We start from the raw sequence: 15259 nt of genomic DNA, 5'->3' as shown, positions 1-15259 counted from the left end.
TGTTGGTTTTCTCCTTGTTCTGCTGTCCCTCCCTCTTTTGGGGTGTGTATAAACACATTTATGGGTTTATACACACAAAATTTGGGTTGGTTTTTTATTGTTTTTATTTTTTTTTTTTGCTGTACAGGTTATAAAGACGGGGAAAGGTTTTTTTTTTGTGTTTTCTTTAATAGGTGAAGAAATCTCAGAAGACCCGAAATTGCAACTTACTGAATTAAATAATTAACCAAAAAAAAAAAAAAAAATAGAAATTTCCCCAGCTGTGGAAGATGGAGCCTCATTTTTTGCATCCACTTTGAATCCTGAGTTCATCTTTAAAAAAAAAAAAGGCGCTGGGGCTTTTTTTTTTAAATAATTTTTGTTATTTTTTATGGTTCTTTTTATTTTTTTTTTATTGGAAGAGCTAAAATATCCCTGCTTATCTCCAGTCTGCCACTTTTCCAATGGACTCTATTCCTCCATTAGTTATCAGATTGTTCTGAGAGCCACCTCAGAGTTTGGCTGAGAGGTTCCCTTTGGAATTATCAGGAGAAAAAAACCAAAAAAAAGGCAAAAAAAACCCAAAAAACCAAAAAAAATTCTTTCTGCCCCTTTGTTATTCATTGACGGACTCCTTCGACCTACAGGAGAGGGAACTGCATGGCTGGGAAGATCAAAATCTCTGCTCCACCTGGCCAGGTGAGTGAGCTCCAAAATCACCTGGCAGGGGAGAAATTATGGGATGTGCAGCTTGGGCAATCACAGGGATCACCCTTGTCCTGCTCAGATCAAGAATTAATTGATGGGAGTTGAAGGAATGGGGATATTTCCAATTAAAGGTGGGAAAAATGTTGTCTCAAAATCCATTCTTGAGGCTTGGATTTATTATTATTATTATTATTATTATCATTATTTCTGTTGTTCTAGGATTATTATTATTATCATCATCATTATTGTTGTTATTATTATTGTGTGATTTTTATTCTGAGATTGTTATTCTTCTGTGATTATTGTTTGATTCTATGTGTTTATTATTCTGTGACTATTATTGGTTATTATTCTGTGATTATTCTGTGACTTACTCTTTGATTATAATTATTTGGTCATTATTCTGTGATTGTTATTTTATTATCATTTTGTGGCTATTATTATTACTATTATTATTATTATTCTGTGATTATTAGTAGTATCTAATGATGAACATTTAATTTCAACTGGGAAAGAGAAGATTCTATTAATAATCTGCAATAATACCTCATAACAATGAATTATTGAATCAACATTGTTGAAAACTCACAATTACAGAATTTGAAACACACCTTAAAATTAGAGTTTAATTAATTTCCTCCACCTCAACACCCAGAACTATTATTAAGATCACAGATTACAATTTATGCTGACAAAATTCCTGCACTTTTAACCAAACCTGACTTAAAACTTCACCTCCACTTCCCAAATTTAAAAATTCACCTTCAACTCAACAACCTCCCCTTCGCTTCTCTACCCACTGATCCCAAATCATTCCACCCCTCCAGAAATGAAGAAATTCATAAGAGAACTCCTCCAACACCAGCAATTTTTGCTGCTCTTCCCCTCCCTGCAGGTTTTCTTTGCAAAGAAGCTGTCCCAGTAAGGCAGGAGCAGGCTCTGAAGGAGGCACTGGTGGCCAGGCTGCAGCAGAGCCATGTCCAGCCAGGGTGATGATTGCTATTTCTACTTCTACTCCACCTGCACCAAGGTCAGTGAGCTGCAGCCCTGCACTGCTCCTCTGCCTTTCACTCCCAGGAAAAAAAACAAATTCCTCTTGGCTACTTCATTCTTCTTCAGCTCCCACTTCTGAAAATTGCATTATTTAACATGTGGGATTCTACTTTCCTCTTTTCACCTGTGTTCTTTTCTCAACTGGTGGGATTTCCATTTCCAACACATTTTTTTTAACATGTATGATTTTCCCATCCCATTTGTTTAACCTGGGTGATTTCCCTTTCTAAATAAATTTTTTATTGGATGATTTCCTTTTCTAAATAATTTGTTTAACCTGGGTGATTTCCCTTTCTAAATAAATTTTTTTAACCTGGGTGATTTCCCTTTCCAAACAATTTTTTTACCCTGTGTGATTTCCCTTTCCATCCCACTTTTACCCTGTGTGATTTCCCTTTCCATCCCTTTTTTACCCTGTATGATTTCCCTTTCCAAACAATTTTTTTAACCTGATTTCCTTTTCCATCCCTTTTTTTTACCCGTATTCTTTTCCCATCCCATTTTTTCATAACCTGATTCTTTCCCATCCCATTTTTCACCTCTGTTCTTTTCCCATCCCACTTTTTGTAACTTCTATACTTCTCTTTTCCAATCCCACTTATATTTTGAAACTGACTGAGTTTTTTTTGTTTATTTTTTGCTGATTCCTTGTGGATTTCAGGGAGACTCCTGTGCCTTCCGCCACTGCGAGGCTGCCCTGGGCAGTGAGACAGTCTGCACCCTTTGGCAGGAGGGCAGGTGCTTCAGGAATGTCTGCAGGTTCAGGCACATGGAAATTGATGTGAGTGTACCCCAAAAATCCCCAAAAAATTACCACACCTTCCCAGGGATGTGAGAGGATAAGTGGTTTTTTTTCCAGCAGTGATTCACCAGGAGAAAGGGAAAAAAAAAAAATCAGTTTTGAAGGTGTTTCTCAGCAGGAAATGTTCTTATTGTTTGCTGTTATTTGTCTGAAATGTTGGTATTCCTTAATTTTATACCAGAGAACCTACATGGATCCCACTTCTTAAATATAGTGGGAGATCTGGAATTCTCCCCAACACTTTATCCTGAGCTCTTAAGTGGGAAGAAAAAAAGGATGGCAAGGAGCTAAAGCTCTAAAAGATAAATTCAGATGGATTTCACCAGCAGTTGAAATCTGAAAATTGAAATTTTTCCCTGTCATTAATCCCATTATTTTGGATTTTGTATTCATTGACCTCAGTGACAATGTGCTGTCTTTTCCAGCTCAATGATATAAAAAAAAAACCCTGATAAATCCCATTTTCCCAACCTCCAAAACCTTATCCCTAAACCCTCAAATATTTTTTCGCCGCCCTTTAAAATGAATTCCACTTTTCCTTGTGACCTGTTGACAAACTCTGGCAGTTTGTAGATCCAAGGGAGAATTCCCTGAGTTTGACTTTGATGGTTTTTTTTCCCTTCAGAAAAAAAGAAGTGAGATTGCCTGTTACTGGGAGAACCAACCTGGGGGCTGCCAGAAGCACAACTGTGCCTTCCACCACACCAAGGGACGTTATGTGGATGGGCTCTTCCTTCCCCCCAGCAAGAGTGAGTTTGTCATTTCCTTTTTTCATCAAAATATCCAAGAATTCATGCTAAATACTCCTTTAAATTGTCTGGATAAGCTGTTCTTAACCCCTGAGCAAAAGTCACCTTTTTTCTTAAAATATTGAAGAATTAATGCTGAATATTCCTATATGGATGGGCTCTGCCTTCCTCTGTGCAAAAGTGAATTTTCCACCTCTTTTTTTCCCCTCAAAATATCCCAAAATTCATGGTGAATATTCCTTAAAATTATGTGGATAGGCTCTTCTTACCCCTGAACAAAAGTGAGTTTTCTACTTGTTTTTTTTCCATGGAATATCCAAAAATTAATGGTGAATATTCAAAAATTCATGGTGAATATTCCTCAAAATTACCTGGATGGGTTTTTCCTACCCCTGAGCAAAAGTGACTTTTCCACCCCTTTTTTCTTGGAATATCCAAGAATTCCTGGTGAATATTCAAGAATTCCTGGTGAATATTCCCATGTGAATGGACTCTTCCTTCCCCTGAGCAAAATTGAGTTTTTTGCTTCCTTTTTCCTCAGAATATTCAAGAATTCATGCTCAATATTCCATAAAATTCCATGCAGGCCAAGGAATTATTTTATTTTAAGGAATGTATTTTTTTATTTTATTTTAAGGAATTTATTTTATTTTAAGGGGAGTTTGCAGTCAGGTGAATGGAGAGAAAATCTGAATTTTTGGACTTTTTTTTCCCTGCTCAGTGCTTGTTGATTTTTATTTTTCAGGTTTCATTTTCCCTTTTCTCCTTTAACCCCTTTATGGGTGTGGAATAAGGAACTGAATCCAAGACTGTTCTGTTATTAAATTTACAACACTTTGGGGTCAAAGTTTGGGATTTGAGTCACATTTGAATTATTTTTTTTCCAGCCACACTTCCTGAAAGGGAAGTTTATAATCAGGGGAATGGAGCAAAATTCTAATTTTAATTTTTTTCCCTTGCTCTGTGCTTGGTGATATTTACATTTCAAGATTCCTTTTCCCTTATTTTTACCCCATTTATAGATGGAGAAGAAAAAACTTGACACCAGATATCTTCTGTTATCAAATTTCCAACTTCAGGGTGAAAATTTGGGATGTTTTTTTCCTTTTTCCAGCCACTCTCCCAAACCCCCCTGAGGCTGCAGAGGATGAGGTGAAAATGGTGCAGCTGCAACAGAACAAACTCTCTGTTCAATCCAACCCCTCCCCACAGCTCAGGGGGGTGATGAAAGTGGAAAATTCTGAGAATGTTCCCAGCCCCACCCATCCCCCAGTGGTGATCAATGCTGCAGATGATGATGAAGATGATGATGGTGAGAAATCTGCAATTTCTTGAAAATATTTCTGGTTTTATTCAAGATACCAAATCGTTAATTTGGGAATTATGCAGCAGTTAGAGCTGAAGAAAAGAATCATAAATATTTTTATGGGTTGAGATCTTGAACCAGCTAAAAATGAATAATTCTGCTTAAATTCCTGCTCCATAAATGATTTAATTTTGATTTTTCCCTTCCAGATCAACTTTCTGAAGAAGGAGAAGAAACCAAAACCCCAGTCCAGCCACCACCCCCAGAAAGCCACAATGGGCTGAGGGTGATTTCCACCAGGAAATCCAATCCCAGTGCAAATCAAGGTATTCCAGGAGGAAGGATTGGGAGGAGAATTTCACAATTAAAACCAAAATATTCCTAAAATAAAATAGAATCCAGGCATAATGGATGAAATCCAGGAGTTCATGTTCCCCAAGCAAGGAAACTCCTCCTGGTTTGGTTAGTTTAAAAGAGTTTAAATGGAATTTGAAAGAGTTTAAATGGAGTTTAAAGAATTGAAATGTCTGCAAATGTCCCTTCAGGCACTGTGGAAATCCAGATCCAAGGAATGCACAAATCTTTAATGAATTTGTGCTCAGAATGTGGATTTTTTCCCTTAGAGGATGAAAAAAAGCTGCCACTTTTCCAAAATCCCACCTGTTGTGGGAATTTTAACTCCAGGGCATTGATGACAGAGTTTATTCCCAATATTTTGGGAAGGATTTTCCTCCATTTCCTGAATTTTTTTTTTTTTTTTTTTGCTTCCAGATGACAACTTAAATTTTGGGATAAAAACCTTAGAAGAGATCAAATTGAAAAAACTCAAGGAAAAAGCCAAAAAACAAGGTGGTGAGTTCATATCCCTAAAATCCCTCCTTATTTACCCTTCTTTTCATCCTTGGCTTTAATCCTTGATCATTTCCAAAGGAAGGAATTTTTTATTTTTACAAATTGAGAGGAATTATTTTTACAAATTGAGAGAAAATTTTTTATTTTTACGAATTGAGAGATCCTGCAAGGGACAGACTCGGATGTTTTTTTTTTGTAGCTGCTTGGAATTCTGAGGGAAATCCAAATAGGTCATTTAAAATGAATTGCTAATTTCTAATAAATTGCTGATTTTTCCATGGTTTTCCATGCAGAAGGTCCTTCAGGAGTGGCTGTGGATCCTCTCCAGACCAGGAGCATTCCTGTTCCAGAGAAGGAAAACGTCCGGACTGTGCTGAGAACTGTCACCCTCTCCTCCAAGGAAGGTAAATCCCAAAATTCCCATTCCACAGCCCCCAAATCAAATTAGTGAGAATTAGGATAATTCAGATTTGGTGTAGCCTTTTCTGAGATGAATTTTTTTTAATTTGCTGGGTTTGGTTGGTGTTAAAACTCAGGCAGTTTAATCATTAAAACAGTTTTCCTTCCTGTGGTTTGGCTACCAGAAAATGTCATTTTTTGGGGTAAGGGCTGCTTGCTACACTGAAAAGATGATTCCTGATTTTAGGGGAGGACCCTGTGATCCAGCTAAATCTTCCTGACAGACTGGGAAAAAGAAAAACTGTCCCAGGTGAGAGCTTCTGGTGATGTATTTACCTCAAAACCAACAAAATCTAATAGCAACTAAAACCCAGAAATATTAACAATTCATCTGGGAGGATCCAAGTTCATGGGGAGAAATTGTTCTAAACCCTCCTGCAGAGGAATATTCTCAAAGAATTTCTCATTTTGTGTCTTTTTGAAGGTGGGAAAACTTTCCTTCCATTGAGAAGAAATGTTGGGGACAGGCTGGGGAGGAAGGCAGAGCTGCAGGAAAACACTGACAAGGCCCCAAAAAGAGGCACAGGTACAAAATTCCCACCTGGAGTTTCTGTCCAGCTTTTCTATTTGGGATTTTTTTTTTTCCCCTCCAGGTTTTTTCTGTTGGGATTTTGTTCCTCCTTTCTTCTCCTGTTTGTTTTTGTTCTCTGGTTGGGGTTTCAAGGTCACTTTGAATCCCACTGAATCTCATTTCCTACCCTATATTGGGATTTTTGCCACTTTTTAACTTTTCCTCTTGTTTTTTTAGTTCAAGTCCTGAAGTCCCTGAAGGAGAGGTTGGGGCTGCCCTCTGAGCAGAGCAGCACTGAGACAGGTAAAAATCAGATTGGAAACATTCCTTTTTTTTTATTTCCCAAGAATTTCTATGCAGCCTTAAGTTGGTAATTTTAAAGCATAACTGGCTCTGATATTCCAAATCCAAGTGAAGTTTATTGTTCAGGGAATTGGGATTCAGTCTCAAGAGGAGGAATTTTGGGATGGGAGGAATTTCCAGCCTGCAGGAAAGGTGGAGAGGGAATATTCCCAAAGGATGGAATGGCTGCAGACTGATGGGGTTTAGTTGGAATTTTGGGAATAAATCCTTCCCTGGGAGTGTCCAAGCCCAGGATGGACAGTGAATAAAGTGAATAAAAAGACAAAATTGGTGAAATGGGATAGTGGGAGCTGTCCCTGCCCATGGGATTGGATGATCCAACTCAACAACTCCAGGATCCCCTGTGCTGGTTTGGGATTTGGGGATAAATCCTTCCCTGGGCTGGGATGGAATTCCCAGAGGAATTCCTGGGAGACCCCAAGGCTGGATGGGCTTTGGAACAAACTGGGATTGGGGAAGGTCCTGCCCATGGCAGGGTGGGAATGGGATGATCCTTAAGATCCTGCAACCCAAACCATTCCATGATCCCATCAAAAATCCCATTTTCAGCACTCCTGACTCATTCCCACAGAATCTGTGGCTGCCCCATCCCTGGCAGTGTCCCAGAGCACTCTGGAATAGGGGAAGGTGTCCCTGGAGAACATCCTTCAAATCCTTCCCACCCTCAATCCCAAATTCCCTCAGCACTGGGAGAAATTCTGGAGACTTTTCCCCCCTCTTTGATCTCAGTCCCACTGACCAGCTTTGATTCCTGTGCCTGCAGACAAAGCTGCCAAACCCATGGAGGAGATCAGGGTGAAAACCCTGGAGGAAATCCGACTGGAAAGAGCCAAGCAGAGGCGAGGGGAACCCCCAGGGAAGAGCCCAGGAGAGAACAGGAGAGCTGAAGATCCCAGTTTGGGGGCCAGAGCCCCCCCAGGCACCCACAGCAAACCCCTGCCAGGAGCCCTGGCTGAGAAAAACCACAAGAGGTCGGCAGAGGAGAAGGAAAAACCCGAGGAATTCCCCAGCAGGGCCAGGGCTGAGGCTGATGGCAGGAAACAGAACATTCCAGCTGTGGCAGGCAGGGCACAGCTGGCAGAGGCTGGGAGAGCCAGAGGGGCTGGAGAAGTTCGGATCAAAACCTTGGAGGAGATCAAGAGAGAGAAAGCACTGAGGATGCAGCAGAGAGGGGAGAGCCTGCCCCAGCCTGGGCCTGGGTCTGGGTCTGTGCCTCCTCCTCCTCCTCCTCCTCCTGCTGCTGCTGCTGCTGCTGCTGCTGCTGCTGCTGGCCAGCCTGAGGCTGCCCTCAGGGGCAGGAGACTGCTCAGGGTCACCAAGCTCATGGGTGAGGAGGGAATTCTGCTTCCTTTGGGGGTTCTGCTTCCTTTGGGGGTTCTGCTTCCTTTGGGGGTTCTGCTTCCTTTGGGGGTTCTGCTTCCTTTGGGGGTTCTGCTTCCTTTGGGGATTCTGCTTCCCTTTGGGGATTCTGCTTCCCTTTGGGGATTCTGCTTCCTTTGGGGGTTCTGCTTCCTTTGGGGGTTCTGCTTCCTTTGGGGGTTCTGCTTCCCTTTGGAGATTCTGCTTCTTTCCTTTGGGAATTCTGCTTCCCTTGAGGGATTCTGCTTCCTTTAGGAATTGTTCCCTTTGGGAATTTTTCCCTTTGGGAATTCTGCTTCCCTTGAGGGATTCTGCTTCCTTTAGGAATTGTTCCCTTTGGGAATTTTTCCCTTTGGGAATTCTGCTTCCCTTGGGAATTTTTCCCTTTGGGAATTCTGCTTCCCTTGGGAATTCTGCTTCCCCCCTGGAAATTGATCCTATTTGCTCAGGAGTCACTTGGATTTGTCCTTTTGGGTTTGCTTGAAAAGCTCTGAGGTTTAAAGGTTCTTTGGGTTCTCCACAAATTCCATGAATTTCTGTGTTTCCCACTGGAAAATTCACCCCATGAAAAGTTTTAGACTCCAGGGTTAGAAGGTTGATGGATTTTCCAAGAATTCCATAACTTCCTTCAGGAGCTTTTAGGCTCTGGAGTTAAAAGGATTTTCTAATTTTTTTTTCCATTCATTCCATGAGAATTTCCCACATTTCCCATTAGAAAATTCATTCCTTGAATTTTCAAGCTCCAGAGTTAAAAGGACTTTTTGATTCTCCATGAATTCCATGAATTTCCTGTGTTTCCTATTGGAAAATCCATTCCTGGAAAAGTTCCAGGCTCTGGAGTTAAAAGGATTTTGTGATTCTCCATGAATTCCATAATTTCCTACTGGAAAATCCATTCCTTGATGAGTTTTTTGTGCTGTAATTCCCTTTTTTTTTTGTTTTTTTTTTCTGCTCTGGTTTTGTGTGGTTGAATCTTCCCAATCCTGGACTCCACTCCCCTTTGAAATAGGGTTTAATGAGGATTTATCAGCACAAAGGCATTAAAAATTTCATCCTTAAAATCACTTAATCCATGATGTGACTGAAGGAGAGAGAAAATCCTGCAGGAATTTGCTTCTCTTAATAAAAATAGAGAAAAATAAAAAAACCCTCAATTTTTAATTTGTTTTTTAATTTGTTTAAAGCACCTGGAAGAGAAGAAAAAATGATTGTGGAGCTGAACAAACCTTCTCCTAAAGGCAACTCTGCACCTGCTGAGGTGAGTCTGGTGTGAGGATGAACAAATTTATAACAAAAATTCCAATTTCTGAGCATTTGGGACATTAAATAATAAATTTTCCCAACAATTTTGTCACTTTTTTAATTCCTGCTCCTTGTTTCTCTCACCTTTCCTCATTTAGAAATTGGGGTGAAATCCTAAAAGCTGTCAGGAAATAAATCCTCCCTTTGAATTAATTACTTAATTTGAATTAATTTTTTAGATTATTTCTGACAATGAATACAAAACAGAAGTGGGCAAAATATTTTTGTTTTCAGTGATATTTTTTTTTTAATTTTTAAAATCCCAAGTTGGATATTTTAACCTTAAAAACTTTGGATTTTAAATGAAATCACTCTGTAGAGGAATTTAGTTTTATATTCCCAGAAAAATGGAAAAGGACACAAGCAAAGCCTTTTGCTCCATGAAAATTTGGCTTTTTTTGGGAATTGCAATTTTAAATGACATTTCCATAGGAGGGATCTTGGAAAAAAAAAAAAAAAAAAAAAAATTTGGATTTTAATGGTGCCACTTGGAGCCATTTGGGAGGAGTTGGCACCCAAAATTCCTTGGTGAATCCCTGGATTTATTTATCTGTCTATGGATTTATTTACCCAGAGATTTTAATTTTTTTTACCCATAGATTTTTTTTTTTTTTACCCATATATTTTTATTTTATTACCCATAGTTTTTTTTTTCCCATAATTTTTTTTTACCCATAGATTTTTATTTTTTTTACCCACAGATTTTTATTTTTATTACCCATAGATTTTTATATTTTTTTACCCATAGATTTTTTTTTTTACCCACAGATTTTTTTTTTTACCCATAGATTTTTATATTTTATTACCCATAGATTTTTATTTTATTACCCATAGATTTTTATTTTATTACCCATAGATTTTTATTTTTTTTACCCACAGATTTTTATTTTTATTACCCATAGATTTTTATATTTTTTTACCCATAGATTTTTTTTTTTTTACCCACAGATTTTTTTTTTTACCCATAGATTTTTATATTTTTTTACTCATAGATTTTTATTTTATTACCCATAGATTTTTATTTTATTACCCATAGATTTTTATATTTTTTACCCATAGATTTATATTTTTATTACCCACATATTTTTATTTTATTACCAATAGATTTTTATATTTTTTACCCATAGATTTATATTTTATTACCCATAGATTTATATTTTTATTACCCACAGATTTTTATTTCTTTTTACCCACAGATTTTTATTTTTTTTTAACCCACAGATTTTTATTTTATTACCCATAAATTTTTCTTTTTTTACCCATAGATTTTCCTTTACCTATAGATTTTTTTACCCACACATTTTTTTTAATCCACTCTTTTCTCCATAACTTTTCTCCATAACTTTTCCTTTTTCCCTCCACAGATTTTTTCTTTTCCCCACACAAATCCTTACCCTAATAACCCTCTTATGATGATTTTTTTTCCTTTTTTTCCTTTTTAGAACTCAGGGAATTCTGGAGTTCAGGTGAAGAGCCTTGAGGAAATCATGTGGGAAAAACGTCAACTCAAACAACTGCAGGAGGAGAAAACCCCAAAAGGATCTGGGGCAGTTCCAGCTGAAATCCAGGAGAAAAAACAGGAAAAAAACCAGGAGAAGAACCAGAAGAGCCCAGAGGCTGCAGGAGGATCAGCCCAGGCTGGCAGGAGGAGACTGGGAAGGGTCCAGGAGACCCCAGGGGGGAGCCCAGACAAAGATCCAGGGAAAAAAGGAGCTGAGAGGAGAGGCAGAGGTGAGAACTGGGAATGGACATAAAGCAGCTCCAGGAGGGGGCAGGGATGGCTGGGATTTTGGGATGGAATCCTCTCCTGGGAGTGTCCAAGCCCAGGTTGGACAGTGGATAAAGTGAATAAAAAGATAAAATTGGTGAAATGGGATAGTGGGATTGGATGATTCAACTCAACAACTCCAGGATTCCCTGTGCTGGTTTGGGATTTGGGGATAAATCCTTCCCTGGGGCTGGGATGGAATTCCCAGAGGAATTCCTGGGAGTCCCCAAGGCTGGATGGACTTTGGAACAAACTGGGACTGGGGAAGGTCCTGCCCATGGCAGGGTGGGAATGGGATGATCCTTAAGATCCTGCAACCCAAACCATTCCATGATCCCATCAAAAATCCCATTTTCAGCACTCCTGACTCATCCCCACAGGATTTGTGGCTGCCCCATCCCAGGCTGGGTTTGGATCACCCTGGCTGATCCCAAACCATCCTGGAATTCCAGAATTACCAACAAAACCTGAGAATTGTTTTTGGTGGGGGTTTTTTTGTGGTTTTTTTTACCCAAAGCTGATAAAATTCCCTTTTTTCTCTCCACTCCAGCCAAATCCAAGGTGAGCCTGAAACCTCTGGATGCCAAAACCTCTCCCAAGCAGCCCCTGAAGAGGAAGGGCCCTGAGGGGCCCCCCCCTGCTGTGGTGGCTGTGAAGCCACTCAGTGCCACCCCTGGGGACAGCCAGCAGCCCTCAGCCAAGGTGAGGCCCCAAACCCTCCCTTCTTCCCAAAAAAAAAAACCTGGAAAAAACTGAATCTTCCTCCAGCTCTCCATCCCTTCTCACCCCACAAGTGTCAGAGGCACATTCCTCCTCCAGCATTCCCTGCTGGCATTTGGGCAGGATTTTATCCTATTCCAAGGCAAAAATTCCTTTTAAAAAAGAAAAAGTTAGTTTTATATCCTAAAACTTGTCCTGCTCCTCATTTCCAGGTTGTTGCCAGTTCTGCAGAGAACAGCCCAGGCTCCAACCATGGGAGAGAGAATTCCCAGAGCAGGTAAAGCAGCCCCAGCCTCTCCCCATCCCAGGGCTGGGGGGCTCCAGGGGGAAATTCCAGCTGAAATCCAACAGCTCTGGGATTCACTGGAATCAGTTTGGGATTTCTTCAAATGCTGCACTTGGGCAGTGGCTCCCTGGGGTTTCTTCAGTCTTTTTTTTTATTATTTTTTTGGTGATATTTGGGGTTTCTTCTTGCCCCTTTCTCCCCCAGATTCCAGCTGTGTTTCCTCACAGCTGAATCCCCAAACCCTGAGCTGATCCAGCTCATCCCAGACTCCCCAAAACCCATCCCAGACTCCCCAAAACCCATCCCAGACTCCCCAAACCCATCCCAGACTCCCCAAAACCCATCCCAGACTCCCCCAAACCTGATCCCAGACTCCCCAAAAACAGATCCCAGACTCCCCAAAACCCATCCCAGACTCCCCAAAACCCATCCCAGACTCCCCAAAACCCATCCCAGACTCCCCAAAACCCATCCCAGACTCCCCAAAACCCATCCCAGACTCCCCAAAACCTGATCCCAGACTCCCCAAACCCATCCCAGACTCCCCCAAACCCATCCCAGACTCCCCAAAACCTGATCCCAGACTCCCCAAACCTGATCCCAGACTCCCCAAACCTGATCCCAGACTCCCCAAAACCCATCCCAGACTCCCCAAAACCCATCCCAGACTCCCCAAAACCCATCCCAGACTCCCCAAACCCATCCCAGACTCCCCCAAACCCATCCCAGACTCCCCCAAACCCATCCCAGACTCCCCCAAACCCATCCCAGACTCCCCCAAACCCATCCCAGACTCCCCCAAACCCATCCCAGACTCCCCCAAACCCATCCCAGACTCCCCCAAACCCATCCCAGACTCCCCAAACCTGATCCCAGACTCCCCAAAACCCATCCCAGACTCCCCAAAACCCATCCCAGACTCCCCAAAAACCCATCCCAGACTCCCCAAAACCCATCCCAGACTCCCCAAACCTGATCCCAGACTCCCCAAAACCCATCCCAGACTCCCCCAAACCCATCCCAGACTCCCCCAAACCCATCCCAGACTCCCCCAAACCCATCCAGACTCCCCCAAACCCATCCCACACTCCCCCAAACCCATCCCAGACTCCCCCAAACCCATCCCAGACTCCCCCAAACCCATCCCAGACTCCCCAAACCTGATCCCAGACTCCCCAAACCTGATCCCAGACTCCCCAAACCTGATCCCAGACTCCCCAAACCTGATCCCAGACTCCCCAAAACTGATCCCAGACTCCCCAAACCTGATCCCAGACTCCCCAGTACCAATCCTGGACTCCCAATACCAATCCAATACTTTGCAAAATTGATCCTGGACTCCCCAAACAGATCCCAGACTTTCCAATACCAATCCAATACTCCCCAGAATTGATCCTGGACTGCCCAGAATTGATCCTGGACTCCCCAGAATTGATCCTGGACTCCCCAAACAGATCCCAGACTTTCCAATACCAATCCAATACTCCCCAGAATTGATCCTGGACTCCCCAAACAGATCCCAGACTTTCCAATACCAATCCAATACTCCCCAGAATTGATCCTGGACTCCCCAAACAGATCCCAGACTTTCCAATACCAATCCAATACTCCCCAGAATTGATCCTGGACTCCCCAAACAGATCCCAGACTTTCCAATACCAATCCAATACTCCCCAGAATTGATCCTGGACTCCCCAGAATTGATCCTGGACTCCCCAGAATTGATCCTGGACTCCCCCAACCCATCCCATCCTCCCGAACCATCCCCAAACTCCCGCACTCCCCAATTCAATTCAATTCCCTCATTAAGCTTCACCTCAGGGATCTCCCAAACTGATTTTTTTTTTCCTGTCCCTGTTTTTCCCCAGCCCCCAGCTGCAGGGGGGTTCCCTGGCACAGTCAGAGGTGTCAGGATCCTCCTCCTCCTCCTCCTCCTCCTCCTCCTCCTCCTCCTCGCTGGAGGTGCCGCTGAAGCTGCGGCGCCTGAGCAGCGCCGGCGCCGCCAAACCCGCCCTGTCGGTGGAGGACGACTTTGAGAAACTCATCTGGGAGATCTCAGGGGGAAAACTGGAAGCAGAAATCGACCTGGATCCAGGGAAGGATGAGGATGATCTCCTGCTGGAACTCTCAGAGATGATTGACAGCTGAGAGCGGGACTTTTAACAACAACAAAAAAAAACGCGGGGAAAAAAGAGACGCGACACCAAAAAAAAAAACTTTCAAAGAAGCAAAATTCTTCCCCCCCCACCCTCCCCCCAAAATCCTGTAAATGTTGTTGGTCCCTGGAGGAGATGCTGTTCCCAGCTGCCACAGCTGGATTGGTAGGAATAGGCAGAGGCTGAGCTGAGTTATCCCAAACTCTGAGTTCATCCCTGCGCTGCTCCCACACGGGACAGACAAAGCACTTGGAATTCCTGGGGGACACAGATCCCAACTGCAGAGCCATCCCAGCTCCTCCTGGACACTGCCCCCAAAGCTGGAGTTACTCTGTCAGCTCTGGAATTCACAGATGGACTCAGAACTGGGGAGTTCAGGAGCTCCTGGCTGCGTTGGGGGATTTGGGGATTTTGGACCAAGCACTGCCAGGAGGATCCTGACTCCCAGTGATCCTTGGGATCCTTCCTGATGGCACCAGGACCCTCCATGGGCAGCCAAAATTCCTCCTGGCTGCCTGCAGGAATTGGGGAGAAGGAAAAGGAGGATTGCTTCAAGTGCCTGTCGCTCCTGAGGATCCCTCCCTGCTGAAGGACTGGACTCAGCCTCTCACATCCAGAATTTTGGGAGGGTAAAAGCACCTGGAATGTTCCTCCTTGGCTGCTTCCCTCTTTTCCAGCCCATGAAGATGGGATTGGGTGGAATCCCCGTGGGTGGTTTTTTTTTTTGTTTGTTTGTTTTTTGGGATTTTTTTTTTGTTTTTCCTGTAAATATTTTATTCTTCCATTTTATATTTGTATGATTCTATTTAAGGGATTAAAGGTAGGCTGCTCACTCTGGTGTCTATGCAGAGCTCTATGCTTTCCATGGATTAATTAAAGAATGGGT

The 15259-nt window shown here is 42.3% G+C and overlaps 1 protein-coding gene across 1 annotated transcript; it reads left to right on the top strand.

Moving 5' to 3' along the window:
- ZC3H11A (zinc finger CCCH-type containing 11A) lies at nt 1–15221 on the top strand. The gene is made up of 17 exons (XM_079327277.1): nt 1–678; nt 1583–1717; nt 2402–2521; nt 3168–3291; nt 4406–4603; nt 4807–4923; nt 5369–5449; nt 5743–5853; nt 6096–6158; nt 6333–6434; nt 6657–6722; nt 7546–8109; nt 9326–9399; nt 10886–11174; nt 11762–11913; nt 12144–12208; nt 14086–15221. Exons 2-17 carry the CDS (start codon nt 1664–1666, stop codon nt 14363–14365), a joined length of 2460 nt encoding a protein of 819 aa, XP_079183403.1. The 5' UTR covers nt 1–678; nt 1583–1663; the 3' UTR covers nt 14366–15221.
- Nucleotides 15222–15259: the final 38 nt, after the last annotated feature.

This window comes from Erithacus rubecula (genome assembly GCF_903797595.1).
Source record: "Erithacus rubecula genome assembly, chromosome: 26".
Taxonomy (NCBI): domain Eukaryota; kingdom Metazoa; phylum Chordata; class Aves; order Passeriformes; family Muscicapidae; genus Erithacus; species Erithacus rubecula.
Note: the sequence above shows the minus strand (reverse complement) of the source record. Positions and strands in the feature narration are given on the sequence as shown.